The following is a 15,319-nucleotide window of genomic DNA, read 5'->3' as shown; positions in this document are numbered from 1 at the left end:
ATAGAGGTTCTGGAATAACCAAGGGGTGGTTATAGTCATCCGGGACTAGCGACTTCAAAGGGCTAACTACGGACGAAGGTATGGTTCGGGAATCTATTTAAGTTTTGGAAGTACTTATTAGCTTAGTTAAGGCTTATAGAATTTATGTAGTGATACGGTGAACTTTTGAATATAGGCTTGGAACCTAGGATCCTATTATACTTGAACTAGCCTAGAGGTACGTACACATTGACTGAGATTGCCAGCGAGTATACATGTTTATATGTTGCATTTATTTGGCATTATTATATGGCATGATGTATGATTTACCGTTTTCTATACTCATATGTCATGTGCATATACACGTTGAGCCTAGTCCTTGTTATACCTGATTATAGAGCCGCTCAGCTCTATACTCGATAGTCTGTCACTGAGAATACCGCGACGGCGGGGGCATTTATGTCTGTCTACTCTGGTGTACTAGACGAGTGTGGTTGCACCCAGAGGTTGATCCGTGCGGTGGCAGCACTCATATGGCGTCGGTTCTGAGCATGACTTTTCAGATGACCCTGTACCAGTCATCATGTTGCATGCATTATATACATATGTTTACTCATGTCTATGTACTGGGCGTAGCGCTCACGTCCTAGTTGTTATCTTGGACACCCTATTCTATGGGGCAGGTCGCAGGATGGACGGAGCTGGTAGTTCAAGGCAGGACTAGGGAGCAGGAGCCTTGAAGATTTTATTATACAGCAGGATTCGATATAGCTGTATAATGTTTACTGTTTAAGATTTCAATTTGGTTGTATCATTACAGATTTAAGTCTGGATTATGCTACTAAGCTGATATGTAAATTATGGTTTTGTTTCCGCATGTCTTACTCTGTTAAGTTATTTTGCTGTATTAATTTTAATGCATGCTATTAGTTGCCAGTTAGTAGGTGATACCATGCAGGGTCACTACAAAAATATTCGAAATAATCCACCTAAAAACTGATTAAGCATTTTAGAAATCGTTTGAAAAGATTGCAAGTTGAGACAGTAAAACCATTTTGGTTGAAGCATTTTATCAAACACTTTGTATGCAAAATTTTGGTATTTTAGAAAACACATAAAATGCTTCAACAAATCATCCAAAAACACCAACAAGTAAATGAGATAAAGTAAAGAGACAAGAATTTGTTTATAAATTTTCGGAGCTCAATCTCCTACGTCACCCATTCTTCCTCACAGAAAAGGATACACTAGAAGACTTTGGGTATTATAATGTCTTGTAATCACCTCACTCCAACCTTAGGACTTACCCCACCGCCTAAGTCGGATCTCCTAGATTCTCACTCTCTCCAATGACATAACACTGAATATACAAAGTTTACACAATGTTTAACATCTTTGTGAGAAGATACTCATTCAACTCATCTATACAAATCATCTAATAAATGTGTGTGAGTGAGTTGTGGTCTGAAGAACTTGACTGTGAAATCTCAAGAAATCTATTGTGTTCTTCACACCAAGAGCATTCTCTTGAATAGCTGAATAATTGTTTTTGACGCTCTCTCTTGATGTGGAAAATCTCTAACTAGCTGGATAATCTTTTGGTTATCCACTCTCTCTTCTCCTCAATCTACAGATCTTATATTTATAGCCTCCAAGAATTATATAGACGTTAGATACAAGAATATGACTGTTGGAAATAGTTGTGTACTGTTTCTGACAACACAATGGTCATATTTGAGCTTCTGGAAAGAGTTCCAACAGCTCATAGCACCAAGTGACAGGTTGAGAGACCATGTGACAGTACCATGACCGGTTGACAAGATCTGGAACTGGAGCAGTCAACTGGCGAGAGCAGGTGACATGCTAGGTGAGTGGTTGAGTGAGAGCAGGTGACTAGCTTTGTGAGCGGTTGAGTGAGAACACATGATAATACCTCGACCGGTTGAGAGACCAAGTGAGAACATCTCGACTGCTTAAGCAACTGCTGTCTGTTCAAGTGATTATATAATTCTTGCTGCGTTGATATCTAGGCAAAGTGGTAAACATAAAAATTGTAGCTCTTGATCTTGGCTTTCCAACGCCACAAGAATCACTCAATTCGGAGTTTATATAAAAAAGTTATGCTTGAAATACCAGATCTGCTCATCAATGGTCGAGGAGACTTTGAGCGTTCGAGGAGATGTTGAGCAATCGAGTGCTTATAGATCTTGATGCGTATTTCTAGGTAAAGTGGTGAACATAAAATTTTAGCCCTTCATCTAGGCTTTCCAACACATCAAGAAACACTTTATTTGGATTTCATATTAGAGAGATATGCTCAAACTATCAGATCGTGTACAGATTTGAGTTCTGTCATCAACCTGTGCAGAATCAGCAACTTCAACGTGATTTATAGTTTTTTTAAGCTCAGATTCAAACTTTGACTTGTGAAGAGGATTTTTATACCATCTTCTTATCTTTGAAATGCATACTGAATCATTCTATTCGGATAATGAAGCTGAGAGATATGACCAGTAAACCAGAGCTGGTGTGTCACTCAATCAAATAATTCCCTCGTATGCAAGTTAGAAATTTCAATTGATTTCAGATTTTAAAAAATAATTCCCTCGTATATTTTACAAGTGTATGTTTTAATTACTAAAAGATTAGAAAAATGTTCAAGGAAAGCAAGGTTTAGAAAACATTTCTATGTTTTACCCTTGTGTATGTATACGTCTACCGTTATAAGCAATGGATATTCGTTTCCTCCATTGAGAAAGTGATCCTGACCGTATATCAACTCTCTTGAAGCTTGAGGAAAAAGAATCGGAAAACATTGAATCCAATCGATCACTACTCTGAATATGATGGATTGATTCATTTTCATTGTCCCGAAAATCAAAATCGCCTCCATATTCACAACATTGAGAAAGAGGCATGGCGGTGCTGAGGCGAGGCGTCAAGTCTGCATTGGCGGCGTTTATTGTAGCACGGGAGTGCCGGAGTACGACTTCTATGCCGTTGATTCGCCGCCGGTATTCCGCGCGGCCGCTGGATTCGCTTTTCTCCTCGCCGGCCGATCCGATGCTGCTAGAAGCATCAGATGCTGCAGTTGTGGCTGCGGTTGGGGTGGCGCCTACTCTGCTGCAGCCACGCGTCGTCGTGTACGACGGCGTTTGCCACCTCTGCCACAGTGGTGCTCGTCTTATTATTATTATTATTTTTTATCATTTCTGTGTTTGTCTGCATATCAGCCTTCCTATTTTGTTGTTTTCCTGTTTTTTTTTCATTAATAAATGCTGTGGGAGAGGCAGATTATTCAGTTCTGAAATGCTAATGCATAGGATTAGTTCGATTTCAAGTCTCTCGATTGAAATTGCTTCTTGAATCGGGCTTGAGAAGACAAAAGCGGTAAACTAGAGTCTACAGAGCTGAGAAATTTGAATTGAGAGTAAAATTTCAAAATGACGACCATTAGAGCAGAGAGGTTACTACTGCTAGTTATGATGCGTAACTGCTCATTGTGTGATAAATGAGTTGATTGTATTATTGGTGGTTGAGAAAGATGAAGGACTATTGCATTTTTCCAATCAATTCTTCTTGGAGACATGGGGAACTGTGGACATTGGGATTAAAATGTAACGGTCTGTTAGTAGATTCTTGCACTGTCTGATTGGTGATTGGAGATTACCTGTGGATTCAGCTCGTTTTTCATTTTCATTGTTGTGAGGTATAAAGAGATGGTGATGATGAGTATAATGACTTTACTTGGAATCTAGCTGGACAAATATCGTTCGACCTACTCTCTCTTGAGGAAGTTTTGCATGTAGATAGTAGTAAGATTAGTCGGGTGAGTGCTAACTCCCTCAAATGGAGTTTTAATGAGAAGAAGAGATATCATGGTAATAGGGAGTAGAGAAGAACCAGTGAGAATTACAGAAACTGGAAAACTTTGTATCAGTACAAGCATTATCTTTGTAGCTTTGTAGCCAATTGAATTCCTCTAGTTACTTGTTGTGTACATTAATTTGATCCATGACACTGACATGATTGAAATCGTGTAATCAACTAAAAAACTTACTCTTTATGGCATGATCCTTTGTTATCTGCCACCAGTATTGGTGCTTCATCCTTTGTAATCTAGTGCAACTCCCTTTATATATTGTTTGCTATCTGAAATGGATGCTGCTCCAATTATATAATCTTGCAGTCACTTTTTACTGTCATCTATATCGCATAGGTATGCTTTGTCAATGGCATGCCTCGCTGACATAACGATTTTTTCTATTGAAGTTTTTATGGTTATTAAATGTTGGTTTTATTTTGCCAACCATATTTGAGAATTGTTTCAAGGGAATCTCCAGTTAGACACTAATGCAGGTTCTTCGGTGTTAAAATGAAAAACTAAAAAAAGAAAGGGTAATGTTCTTGAATATTTTTGGTGAGAAGTTGGTGTTTGTTGCCTGATTGCCTTTGCTGATGACTTTATGATCCTTTGTTCTCAGCGATAGATCTTTGTATAAAGATGCTTGGATCAGTTGATCTTTAGAAATCTCCTGAGAGTGTATGTATTTATTGTACCACTCTGATGAGGTGTCTGAATCATGTCTTCTAAGATCTGTTTTGTGGTAGTAATAAACATTGTTTCTTGCAAAGTGAAACGGATTCTAATGCAACCTTCTCTTCCAGTGGCGCATAACAGAGATTTTCAAGATTTAACGACTTCTTGTTATCATTGTTACTCGTATCTTTCTTAGACACACCTGGTCAGAACTGTTAACCTCTTATAAATACTTCAATGTGCAGGAGTGAAATGGATAATTCAGGCTGACAAGGATAAGAAAATTAAGTTTTGTTGCCTACAATCAAAAGCTGCTGAGCCTTACATGAGAGTGAGTGGAGTTGATCGAGATGATGTTCTTCGCCGCATTCTGTTTGTTGAAGGACCTGGTTTATATCACCAAGGCTCTACTGGTAATTTCTTTATTTAAGGATCCTCACACTCTTGGTTCGATAATTGTTTCGTTTCAGTATGGTATTTCCTTTTATCTTCATTCAAGTATTTGTAAGCTTTCATACTTTCTAATACAAAGCAGATAGCTCCACGGTGTAGTAGGTTTTTCAAACATACGTAAGGTCATAGAAAGTTCTAAAAAGCGTAAAACGTGTTGAAGCGTGGAGGTTTTCAAACTTATGCGAGCTTAAGCATGAAAAAACGTTTTCAGTTTTTACTATAATTTTAATTATTTTAAGGCAAACATTGAACGAAATGAGAGTAAAAGTTCTAAACTATAATTATACATATTTATTAAAAACTGTTTTCTTTTTAAAAAACAAATGAAATCGTCCTTTCTAAAAAGTTATTGCTTAATCGAGCTTAAGCGTCACTCCTAGTTTGAGTTACCATAGGTGCGGTTATATATTCTAACAAGTTCTCAATTCCAATTTCTCTGCAGCTGGTTTGAGGGTTTTATCGTACTTGCCTTTTCCTTATTCTGCATTAAGTTCCCTCCTGATTGTCCCCACTCCTTTGAGAGATGTTGTTTATGATTACGTTGCCAAACGACGCTACGACTGGTTCGGGAAAGACGATGATTGTTTGGTGTTGAAGCAAACAGAGTTGCTCGAGCGTTTCATTGATTGGGAAGAACTGCTCGAGCGCAGTCGCGAACGACAGCTCTGAAATTCCAACATCCATCTAACATGTAGAACTTGTTTAGCAACACGAAATAGGCAGCTTGACTCAGGTATAGGTGAGGTTGAAGTGTGTAGGTACACACGCTTTGATGTAAGCACATAATCTGGAAATCCTTTTCTGAACAAATTAACCAAGGTTCAAATCATCGACTTAATCAGGATTATTATAATACTTTATTCCTTAATCAATCACATCTATTGATTAGGCAGCACGTGTTTTCAAAATCAACCCGAATTTCTTTGTCAAAGTGATTATTAAAGGAGTATAAACGCTATTATTAATTTCAAAGTAAGAAATTAGCATCTAACACGCATAACACGATGTAGGAGAAAAGTAGACTATTTAATAACATTAGGACAAATTTGGGTAATTATTGATGAACTTTGTCATTCGGTTTAATTATTGTGCAAATTGATCAAAAATCCCCAATGCAAACATGTTTTGCTCTGTACTTCATAGCCACTTTTTTGTACCACAATTTTTGTTAATTTGTACCACATCTTGTATGATTTTGTACCACATATTGTATTGTTTTGTACCACATTTTATGACTAGGGACCCCAAAGCAAAATATGTTTGCATTTGGGGATTTTTGAGCAAATTGCCCTTAATTATTATTATTATTAGATTAATTTTATTCGCTGTCTCCAAAAGTTCGATTCATCTCCTTTTGAAATGTGAAAAAGAGATTTTTTTTTTTTTTTTGATAAAGGGCAAATGTTGGGATCCGTAGGCTCGTCATAGAAGTATTGTGAATTAAAGGTTCATTAGGCTGGAAAATGTGACTTTTAGCCTAACTCCCACCCACTTGATTTAATTGAACATATTAAATTTTAGAAGCTTCTTAACCATGAAATTTAGTAATAATTTATGATTCTGTTTAAATAAAGTGAAGTACACTCAAAGACGATCGAATTAAACAATTTTGGCAAAAATTTTTGTTCACCACGTTACACTTATGATTGCTAGTCTTTTTTATTCATATGGTGGTTAATTATGATAAGTCACGTGCTTTCATATGATTGTATATTAATCTTTTTGTGTTTTGATCTTTCGTGTCGTTAAATTTTAGTTTTAGTCAACAATTGTTTTTTTTAAAACAACTTTAGTAATTTTACGACAAACGTTGATGTGATGCACATATTTGGCGTTGACAGTGTCACATTAGCATATCCATTGAATAAGAAATAAAATTACCAAAAAATAAAAAAAAACACGACTAAAATTAAAATTTAACAACAAAATAATAAATAAATATATAAAACCCAATATTTATATATGTGCGAGTGTGGAGATATTTTGACATGTAAATATCTTTAGGTTTTTTTTATAATAATGATTTTTTTTTGTTTTTAAATTTTTTAGTTTTTCCATGTCACTCATTTATATTTCCGTGTGTTATTGCACATATTATAAATTATTTGAAAAAATAAATTTTTGTAAAACAATGTCTTATTTTACCTTTATTTAATGAATATTTTAATAAAATAAAAAAACTAGAATATATCTACGTAGTTAATGATATTAACTTAATTGAGTACGTAGATTGATAAAAGATCAAGAAATATATCGAAAACTTGATTATATAATTGAGATGTATGAAAAAAAAAATTTAGTCTAAATAAGTGGGACGATGGAGTAGAGTATACGCATCTCTTGAAAAATGTACAACATATTATAATTTTTCATACCAAATGAAAAGTTAAATACTTAAAATAAAAAAATAAGTTATACAAAGGAAATTTTTTAAACTGATTGTAACCGTGTGGATTAAAATGATCATGCCGTCATTAAGTCTAAATTAACATGCTGCTGCCAGATTATCTTTTCAATTTTCAACATAACGAGCCCTGCTTTCAGATTTAGTTTCAAAAAGTGGTTTGGTAACAACAATAGTCAATAAATAAAGATTATTAAGAAACAGCGCAAGACCAGCCATCTATTACTTTTTAAGTATGACTTATTAATTTTTTTTTTTGGGGTGAAAAAATAGGATAAACGCAAATGGGAAACATCTCTAAGCATAATACTAGGATACACATATATCCTCTCTGATGGAAACAAATTGCTAGGTGCTTTCTGCCCTTGACATAGATAGAGATTTTACAAAAATCAGATTTTTGAAAGATGTTGTCTATAGATGTTGTCAATACTTGAGACAACATGCAGCGGAATAATTTAAAAGGTAAATAAAAATAAAAACAAATAACAAAATACTCAGGTATAATTATGCACAAGTACCAAGTACTTGCGCGGTGTCTCAGAGCAAAAATATTCACTAGAAAAATTTCAAATTGTTTTACAAAAATCAATACTAGTGAACGGTATAAAAAAATCATTTTTTTTCTCAAAAACAGGTAAGAAAACAAAAGCAACTCTCTAACAATAAACAAACTACAAAATCGTAAAACCAAAGGGAGTTGATCCGAGTTGCCAAAATTTGAGAGATAACCAAAGAACTTAGATCAACACTGTAGCTATCTCCAAGTGCTCTCAACACTTCAAGGTAACACGGGAATCTAGCAATGATGGCTGTAAAAACCTTCGACCTCCTTCAATGCTTCAGAGCTCTTGATTTCTCATGTGTTTACATCTCTGAAATTCTTCACACACTCTCTGATAACTTCATATATTTAATCGTGATTTTTTCCTACAAAGATAAGAAACAAGATGTAATTTAGGAAATAGATACATAATTAACTTAGAGATAATTTCTACCGTATCTAGGAATATTATTTTAATTCAAAACCATTCTTAGTTTAAAATATTTCAATCATATAAATAGAAAACACAATATTAATAATCAATCTTAGAAAGACAGAAAACCAAAATAAATTCTTCTCAACATGGAAATATATATATCAAGGAATAATTATTTCTTTCACAAATTAATTGAAATATGCTAATGTATAGGAGAAACGATACCATTTCAACTAGGGCTCGTATTTTTTTGTTTTGAATTGAGATGAAGCCTCAGGTCAAGCAGCATCGTTTCACCCTGCACGACAAGTGGTGTTATTTTCCTCCCATTACAAAGGCTTTGTTTCCTATATAGGCTTTGTGTGGTCTCAAATTTATCCTTTCACTTGCTCCATAATTGGGTTTATTGCACCAAACCTCCCGTGAAATATTGAAAATACACACTTTTTATATGTGAAATTTTAATATGCACCCCAGTCATTGACCTTTTGTAATAGTTGCACGTTTAACTTTTGGCACAACGAGTTATTTGAACATGCGTTGTTTGGTGCATAACAAACATTTTTTTTCGACAATATTATGTTGATATTACGAAAATCATGCCCTTCTATTATTGTAGTATTTTTCATATTTACTCAAATACATCACGTGTATTTGTGAAGAAAAATTGCGTATTCTGATGTGAGTGATGTATTTAAGTAGATATATATGAAAATTAGTACAATAATAGAAGATAATTTTCGTATCATAAATCATAATCCTAATATTATTTAAAAAAATGGTTATTTTGCCGCAAAAACGTACAACGCATGTTTAACAAAGTTATTTTGACAAGGGTTAACATGCAAATATTACAAAAGGTTAAGTGTTGAGGTGCCTATTAAAATTTCATATGATAAAAGTGTGTATTTTTAATATTTAGGAGAATTTGGTGTAAAAACAATCTAATACATAGCCAGAACACGATAAAAATATAAAGGAAAAACTGCAATTTTGGTTATGTTTGTTTGCCACTTTGTGATTTCAGTCCTCTACGTTTTCATATTTCAGCTTTAGTCCTGCATATTCTGATTTTTGGCAATTTTAGTCTTTTTTAATTGAAAATGCTTATGTGTCACTATACACATTAGCTTCACATCAGCACTACATTGTTGCCACATCAGCGCCATATCGGAAAAAAGGAATAAATTGCCAAAAGAAACAAAGATAGCGGATTAAAAATGAAATATGAAAATATAGAGGACCAAAATCGCAAAATGACAAACATACTAGACTTAAAAAAAGCAATTTTTCCAAAATATAATACAATCGTCATTGTAAATACCCTAGTCCGATCAACTAAAGATAAGACCTACAGGCAAACTAACTCGAGAAATTTATTTAAACCTCATATTAATTAATCAATGCATCAATATTTTTCCACGCTTCATCCACTTTTATGTAAGGTTTACATCGATCTTGTATTATCAGTAGTTATCACTAAACTTAATATTGTGGGGCAAGGGAAAAATATATACGATGCTTTTGAATAACATGTTAACATCCACTAAATGTGTATAATAACGGGGTTAATTATCTTTTTATTTTTTTTTATCTATAGATATTTCTGTTTTTGCGATTTTGATTTTTTATGTTGTCAAATTTCAGTTTTAAACGTCTTTCATTTTTGTTTTTGTTTTGTTTTTTGATAATTTTAGTCATTTTTTTGACTTGACACATTATTTCATCAATGCAGCGCTGATGTGTATAATGTCACATCAACACTCCCAATAAAAAATAATTAAAATCACAAAATAACAAAACTAAAACACCATAAATTAAGTTGGTCCGTTGTAAATTTATGATGTACAAGTGACCATATCGATCATATATATTACATTGAAAAAATAAATAAAAGTTTAGTATCCACAAATTTGAAATCTTTAACTAAAGCAAACTTTTTGTCCTACAATCATTTCGATCCAAACTCATGCAATAACACCAGCCCTTTACCAAGAAAAAACACACACAACTAAGGAAATCTTGTATGGTAACAGTAACATCATTTCTACGTACATAATGTATATATTATGGTCCAAAAACTAAAGAAAAAAAAATGTGAAAAAGACAGCCAGAAAAGGCAAATTCTAAGAGAAAGGCACCCAAATTTGCCAAGATTTCACATCAAAATCCAAACTCCCACTGTAAACCAGATAAGATTCACCATTTTCATTGCTCCTATTATCATCCAAAGCTGCAGTCAAACATTTTATTGGACTTTTATGCCCTTCAAGCACACCCAAACAACCGTAACTCTTCCCCGTCCCTCTTCTCCAAACTCTCACCGTCCCGTCGGCTGATCCGCTGCAAAGCAACTCCGCCGCCACAGTCAAGCATAAAATAGCCTTCGTATGTCCCCTCAGCGCTCCCGCCACCACCATGTGGGCCGCGCCGCCGTCCTTTTCCCAAACCACTATCGACCTGTCGCAGGCGCCGGAGTATAACACCGACCCGTCGGTGCTTAAAGCCAAGGCGTTCACGGCAGATTTGTGCTTCTCCAAAGTGGAAACCAGCGAATGTTTTCGGTCTCCGTCGTTCTTCTTCCACACTTTGATCTTCTTGTCCGCCGAGCCTGTGTATATATGGCCGTCGGCGGACGATACGACGGCGTTTATGGCGTCGTCGTGGGCGTTCTGCACGGATTCCAAGCACCTGAAGTCGGAAGTCCTCCACAGTTTAAGGGTCCTGTCCCATGAAACAGAGTACAGCAAAGATCCGTCTTTTGATAAACACAGAGCCGAAACGGCGTCGATATGGTGAACCCACGTGCATTTCTTGTTCTTGCGGACTTTGACGTAGTTTCTTGCGGAGAAAAGTCTGGTGCATCTGTCGTTCATGGTGGGCAAAGTTGCGTTAATTTTGTATTTCTGTGTCGGAAAAGAGTTATCGACTGCTTTCCAGACACGAATCTTGTTATCTTGGTGAGCTGTGAAGAGCTTCTGATCATGTCCTAAAACCACCATAAACTTCACCGCGCCACAGCCTTGGGCAACCGTGTATCCATTAATATTATTGTAGGAAGAAGAAGGGTGGTTAATAATCCTGTCCCATACACGGATTTCGCCATTGGAATCGGCACTGTACAGATATTTCCCGGCGAGGGTGAGAGAAAATACGTAGGAGGAGTGGCCTTTGAGTGTGGCCAAGCACTGGTGGCACGCGGCGGCGGATGCGGATAAGGTATTAATAGTTAGGGAAGGAACAGACTGTAAACTTGATTGTGAAGCAAGGGATGAGGTTGAAGATGAATTATCTGAGTGGAGATTGGATTGGAATTCATCAGATTCTTGGGCAGCAGATTGAAGAGGCAAAGGGAATGGAAGAAATCGGACCATTTTGAGTTCCAGGAAGAAAGCGTGTTGAATGATTTGGAGAGTATGCAAACCATTTCGTTTATATAAAGGTATATCCAATGCGCGTGTTAGCATGTTTGCGGCGTATGTTAGCACAAATGTTGTTCAACGTTCAAAAAGACTAACGACTATCATAAAATGGGTTTAGTACATGCCGTCCGCAAGGTGATATGTAACCCCGGTCAAAATTAGTGGGTGCCATGTGAGGCCCATTGATTTTAACCAATCATGAGTCGCCACATGCATATCATCTACTCAACCCATAAAATGCTACATGTACACTTATGTTTACACATATGACATCATTTAACAAGATCGTACCCTTTGGGCATTAAAAAAAAAATATTTTGGTCAAAAAGCTATTCTCATGTCAAACCTGGAGTGTTATTATTAAGAACGCATTGAGTAAACCTCTTGTTAATATATCACGTTGATAAATGGAATCCGGATATTTCTACAATGATATGATATTGTCCACTTTAGGTATAACTGATTTTGAAATCTCCCAAAATGTCTCATATCAATGGAGATATCATTCCATTTATATATTAATTCATGATTTTCCCTAAATCTTCTCATGTGAAACTTTGGTTGACCATTTCTAACATATTACATTAAACAAACTTATGCGACATACTTTTCAGAGATAATGTTAGTAGGAAAGATGTAAAAATGGGTTGGACCTATCGAATCGCCCCCGCTAAATGCGTGGGTTGTGGCAGGTTACATGTCAACTCGTTAATATAACTAAAAAATGGCTAGATTAGGAATTAAATTCTCAATCCGTCCCAACCAAATGATGGGTTATGACCGTTTGTGGCTCAACTTACTACCACGCTATATATTTTGACGGCTCTAATTATTAGAAAAACTCAAACTCCATTTATCAAACGCTCAAGATTCACTAACTCCACTTATTCAAATATCCTCTCAGAGACATATTGATGCCCTAAGTAGATATTTCATTTATTGGGCAAAGGCCGCAAGATGAAAATAGGATGAAATTTTTTTTACATAATTAACTTGAAAAGAGAGAAGATGCATACTCTGTTATATTATCGTTATTTTCCGATATCACATTATAAAAATAGTAAAAAAATGATTAAAATGAAAAGGAAATGAAAAAAGTTAATAGACTAAGATCGTAAATTAACCGATAACGATACTAAAAATGAAAAAAAACCTACAAATTAATTAAGTGATCTAACATCGTTGGGACTCGGCTCATTTTAGCATGACCGCGTACAATAGCAAAAAAAAAAAAATGGCTTAAGATGGAGCTAGCGTACGTTCGATATAAAATGAGATGAACATCAACTAGAGGAGCTTTCGCGGTCCCCTTTGCTGGTAAGGAATGCTACAGGAATTTGCATTCGTCTTTAATTTCCTCTTTTTCTTTTTACTCTCGTTGGACCACTTGAGCAATGCATCTTTCACCAATGTAGTTGCATGCAATTTGAATGAAATATTAAGGAGAAATTGTGGAAAATGGATAATTCCAATAAGTATATGGGAAAACTGCAACTTTGGTCCTATATCTTTGTCAGTTTGCGATTTTAGTCCTCTATGTTTTTATATTTCAGTTTTAGTCCTGCATGTTCCAATTTTTGGCAATTTCGGTCCTTTTTCTTCGAAAATATTGACGTGACACTGTACACGTAAGCTCCACATCAGCACTGCATTGGTGCCACATCAGCGCCACATCAGAAAAAGGACTAAAATTGCCAAAAAAAATAAAGATACCGGACTAAAACTGAAATCTGAAAATATAGAGGACCGAAATCGCAAAGTGACAAATATACTGGACCAAAAAAGTAATTTTTCCTAAATATATTATAGGTAGACTTTCATTGAGGGGGGAAAAAATAAGACCTTTGAGTTGATTAATGTATACTTACTTTGAAAATCCAAAGTTTATGTCCATACATAAAAATCATGCATATATATATAGGGTCATTCTTGACTTGACTTGCATGTCTATAATTGAAGGGGTTTCAAAATGTATCGTTATTCAAGAATTTTGTTCTCAAACATATATTATATGTATATATATAAATATCATACATATCTATCTACATAAACATGTATTTTTATATGCATGCATACATTCATATTCTATACACATGTAATTAAGTTGACGGTTGACCATCGTCTCTGATCATCAGCTGATCATTCTTTAAAAAATTAACATCACCTGTGCTCTTCCAAAAGCTTTATACACATGTTTTGTGATTGACATGTATATCATTTATAAAGAAACAAAAAGAGAGAAAATAATAATTAATTATTGTAAATTACACGCATGCATGTCAATATAATTCAATACATGAAAAATAATGTTCAAGGAAGAGGATATACTTTTCCCTTATGATCTTTGGGAAATTATTTTCCATTCAAATAGCGGCATATATTTATGGTATAATATTATTCAGCAATAACTTATAGTTATTTGTGTTTCTTTTGATTGTATATATATTTTAGCATTTGTCAATTAAATACTCAAACTCTAACCATTACATTATCAAATAGTAAGCAATAAATATTAATCATCAAGATACATTTAATTACTACTAGATCGAACGCTATAGTTGTTTAGAGATCTAATTGTGTTTTTTTATATATACATGTGGCAGCTTAGAGCTCCATACTAAGATACACATGCATGGATATGAAAGATTGCACACTTGCACCTTGCAGTTAAGATGCCAATGAGTTGGGATTTTAGGTCCATGACTCAGGAGATGAAGTATTGTTGGTGTCGTCTCATATTACTTAAATATCGGTCTTGTCTTTTCTTGAGGCCGCGGTTGACATTGTCTCCACCAAAGATCAATCTTTCCTATCAAGATATGATAAATATTATCTCTTTTTTACGGCTCATCTATCCAACGAGATCATATATCAACGTCAGCAACTTGATGTGTGATCAAATTCTTTTCAAAAGATAAATCATTCAAATATTTCTCTCATCTAAACACTTTTAATCCAACATTTATATTTAATTAATATTTTTTTTAATGATAAATAGAATCGATCCATTTACCCCAACCAAAGGTCTATTAAAATGTTCGAAACTCCTAACAATAGTACATGAAACATTAAAATACCGCAATTTTTAATTCCAAATTGCGCTTTTAAGGCAACCTTAGTGTGAAGAATTGAATATTTGTAGGCGTGGTAAAGTCGCGTAGTGACAAGGGTGGATACACGGAATTCCAATTGTTTCCCTGTCCCATTTGCCCGTAACACGTTTTTATGATTCTTGGTCCCAACCCCCCTTTCATGAATCATGGACCATGCTTTAGCTGTCCAACTTTTTAAATTATAAATTTGTTTTTTAAAAAAAATGGAGAAAATTTTAAAAATATCATTTATGTTTTTCACTCTAAAATATGTACATATATATTCGTCGAGCAAAATAAATTTCTGATAAAACTAATGAAGAAAAAAAAAATCTTTATGAACCGTGCTATGGTGTCACAAATATTTATATAGACTGAGACAGTTCGAATCGATTCATATATTGAGTGAAAAATAATATTTTTTTTAATAACACTCATGTGAGACGATC

At 34.7% G+C, this 15,319-nt stretch overlaps 2 protein-coding genes across 3 annotated transcripts; one reads left to right on the top strand and one right to left on the bottom strand.

Moving 5' to 3' along the window:
* Positions 1–2,700: 2,700 nt before the first annotated feature.
* Positions 2,701–6,154, top strand: LOC140875338 (uncharacterized). Of its 2 annotated transcripts, none has more exons than XM_073279000.1 (3): positions 2,701–3,151; positions 4,765–4,932; positions 5,415–6,154. In XM_073279000.1, exons 1-3 carry the CDS (start codon positions 2,896–2,898, stop codon positions 5,639–5,641), a joined length of 651 nt encoding a protein of 216 aa, XP_073135101.1. In that variant the 5' UTR covers positions 2,701–2,895; the 3' UTR covers positions 5,642–6,154. The 2 variants fall into 2 exon arrangements, with proteins under 2 accessions (XP_073135101.1, XP_073135100.1); XM_073278999.1 differs by having other exon boundaries at positions 2,704–3,154; positions 5,415–6,147.
* A 4,099-nt stretch (positions 6,155–10,253) lies between these two features.
* On the bottom strand, positions 10,254–11,771 carry LOC140890189 (protein JINGUBANG). Its single transcript, XM_073297949.1, has one exon. It carries the CDS (start codon positions 11,728–11,730, stop codon positions 10,483–10,485), a length of 1,248 nt encoding a protein of 415 aa, XP_073154050.1. The 5' UTR covers positions 11,731–11,771; the 3' UTR covers positions 10,254–10,482.
* Positions 11,772–15,319: the final 3,548 nt, after the last annotated feature.

Source organism: Henckelia pumila, chromosome 1 (genome assembly GCF_033568475.1).
Source record: "Henckelia pumila isolate YLH828 chromosome 1, ASM3356847v2, whole genome shotgun sequence".
NCBI lineage: Eukaryota > Viridiplantae > Streptophyta > Magnoliopsida > Lamiales > Gesneriaceae > Henckelia > Henckelia pumila.
The sequence above is the reverse complement of the archived record's forward strand: the minus strand, read 5'-3'. Positions and strand labels throughout refer to the sequence as shown.